Genomic DNA, 1,725 nt, shown 5'->3' on the forward strand with positions numbered 1-1,725 from the left:
AATAAAATTATGGGACTGAAACGCGAGGTCAAGCACCAACCAGAATATAACTCGGTTCACGGCCTCGGATTCCAAATTCGAAACAAATCTAAATAAGAGCATGTAGTTGGTCATCTATCTATCAGAGAACCATGGTATACCACACTGGATGTCATGGTTGACATCCTTGCCAACAAAACTTAGGATGCCTCGAAATCAAACCACAATACTAATTTCGAGCAAGCAGCAGCTAGCACATACCCACTTGCATAATTGAGAAAGAAAGGAATCTAGGTACGTGATCTCCACAACCAAACATCAGACAACTTCAAGGAGACCGTGTCCTCCCCTAACCTATACTATAAATAGGATAGACATAAGCCCTTGGTTTCTCACACCTCCCATAGCTCAAGCACCAAGAGTATCTACCTAGCTAGGCAACGATGGGGCACACAAAGGCAGCAGTGCTAGTGGTGGTGCTCGCCGTCGCCGTGCTTGGGCTTGCCACCGATGGCCAGGCGCAGCTGCAGAACGGGTACTACACGGGCAAGTGCCGCGGCAACGACGTGGAGGCGGTGGTCCGGGGTATCGTCAAGGCCCGATTCGCCCAGGACAGCGCCATCGTCGCCCACTTCCTACGCTTGCTGTTCCATGAGTGCGGCGTCAATGTATGCGTATATTATGACTTTATGAGCTTTTGCTAGCTAGAGCATGATATAGTATATACCAATGTGCCGTTTGATTCATACGTGCGCACCACTAATTCTTCTACTGCACATCCACAGATAGATAGACTAACTAATCTGTTCTTTTTTGGAAACTGAAAGCTAATTTGTTTGACTATACGTGCGTAGGGCTGCGACGGCGGGCTGCTGATCGACGGCCCCGGAACAGAGAAGACGGCAAAGCCGAACCTGAGCGTGAAGGGCTACGACCTCATCGCCACCATCAAAATGGAACTTGAGAAGCGGTGCCCTGGCGTCGTATCCTGCTCCGACATTGAGATCCTCGCAACCAGGGACGCGGTGAATGCGTCCACGGGACAAGGATACGCGGTGCGCACCGGGCGCAGGGACCGCCGGCGGTCCATAGCCACCGACGTGAAACTTCCGGGGCCAGATTTCACGGTTCCGCAGGCAGCCGCTTTCTTCGGCACGCTCGGCCTCAGCTCGGACGACATGGTCGTTCTCCTGGGCGCGCACACGGTTGGCGTCGCGCACTGCAGCATGATCAAGAAGAGCCGTCTTTACAGCTACGGCGGCAAGGCCGGTGCAACGGACCCGAGCATGGACCCGGAGCTAGCGTCCATATACAAGACATACGTGTGCCCCAACACGGCATCCTCCGACAACAACATCGTGTTCCTGGACGACCGGTCCAGCGCGTCCAAGCTGGACAACAGCTTCTACAAGATGCTGCAGCGTCGCCGCGGCGCGCTCATGGTCGACCAGAACCTCTACAACGACGGCTCCACGCGCTGGATGGTCGACAGGCTCGCCAACACTGACCACTTCCGCTGGCTCTTCCCACAGGCGCTCGCCAAGCTGGGGGAGGTCAACGTGCTTACCGGCACACAGGGAGAGGTCCGCAGGGTCTGCAGCAGGTTCAACTGATGAGATCATCATCGTTTTCTGCTGAGACATCAATTAATGGTGTGCCTGTTGTGTTTATTTCCAGTCGGATTGGTGGTAATTTTTTCTCCTTTTTTGGTTTTGGTCGGATTCATCTCGATGTACTCTGTTCTGA

At 53.7% G+C, this 1,725-nt stretch overlaps 1 protein-coding gene across 1 annotated transcript; it reads left to right on the plus strand.

Annotated features, from left to right (window-relative positions):
• Positions 1-422: 422 nt before the first annotated feature.
• LOC119298021 (peroxidase 57-like) lies at positions 423-1,725 on the plus strand. Its single transcript, XM_037575570.1, has 2 exons — positions 423-647; positions 834-1,725. Exons 1-2 carry the CDS (start codon positions 423-425, stop codon positions 1,590-1,592), a joined length of 984 nt encoding a protein of 327 aa, XP_037431467.1. The 3' UTR covers positions 1,593-1,725.

Source organism: Triticum dicoccoides, chromosome 5A (assembly GCF_002162155.2).
Source record: "Triticum dicoccoides isolate Atlit2015 ecotype Zavitan chromosome 5A, WEW_v2.0, whole genome shotgun sequence".
Classification (NCBI taxonomy): Eukaryota; Viridiplantae; Streptophyta; class Magnoliopsida; order Poales; family Poaceae; genus Triticum; species Triticum dicoccoides.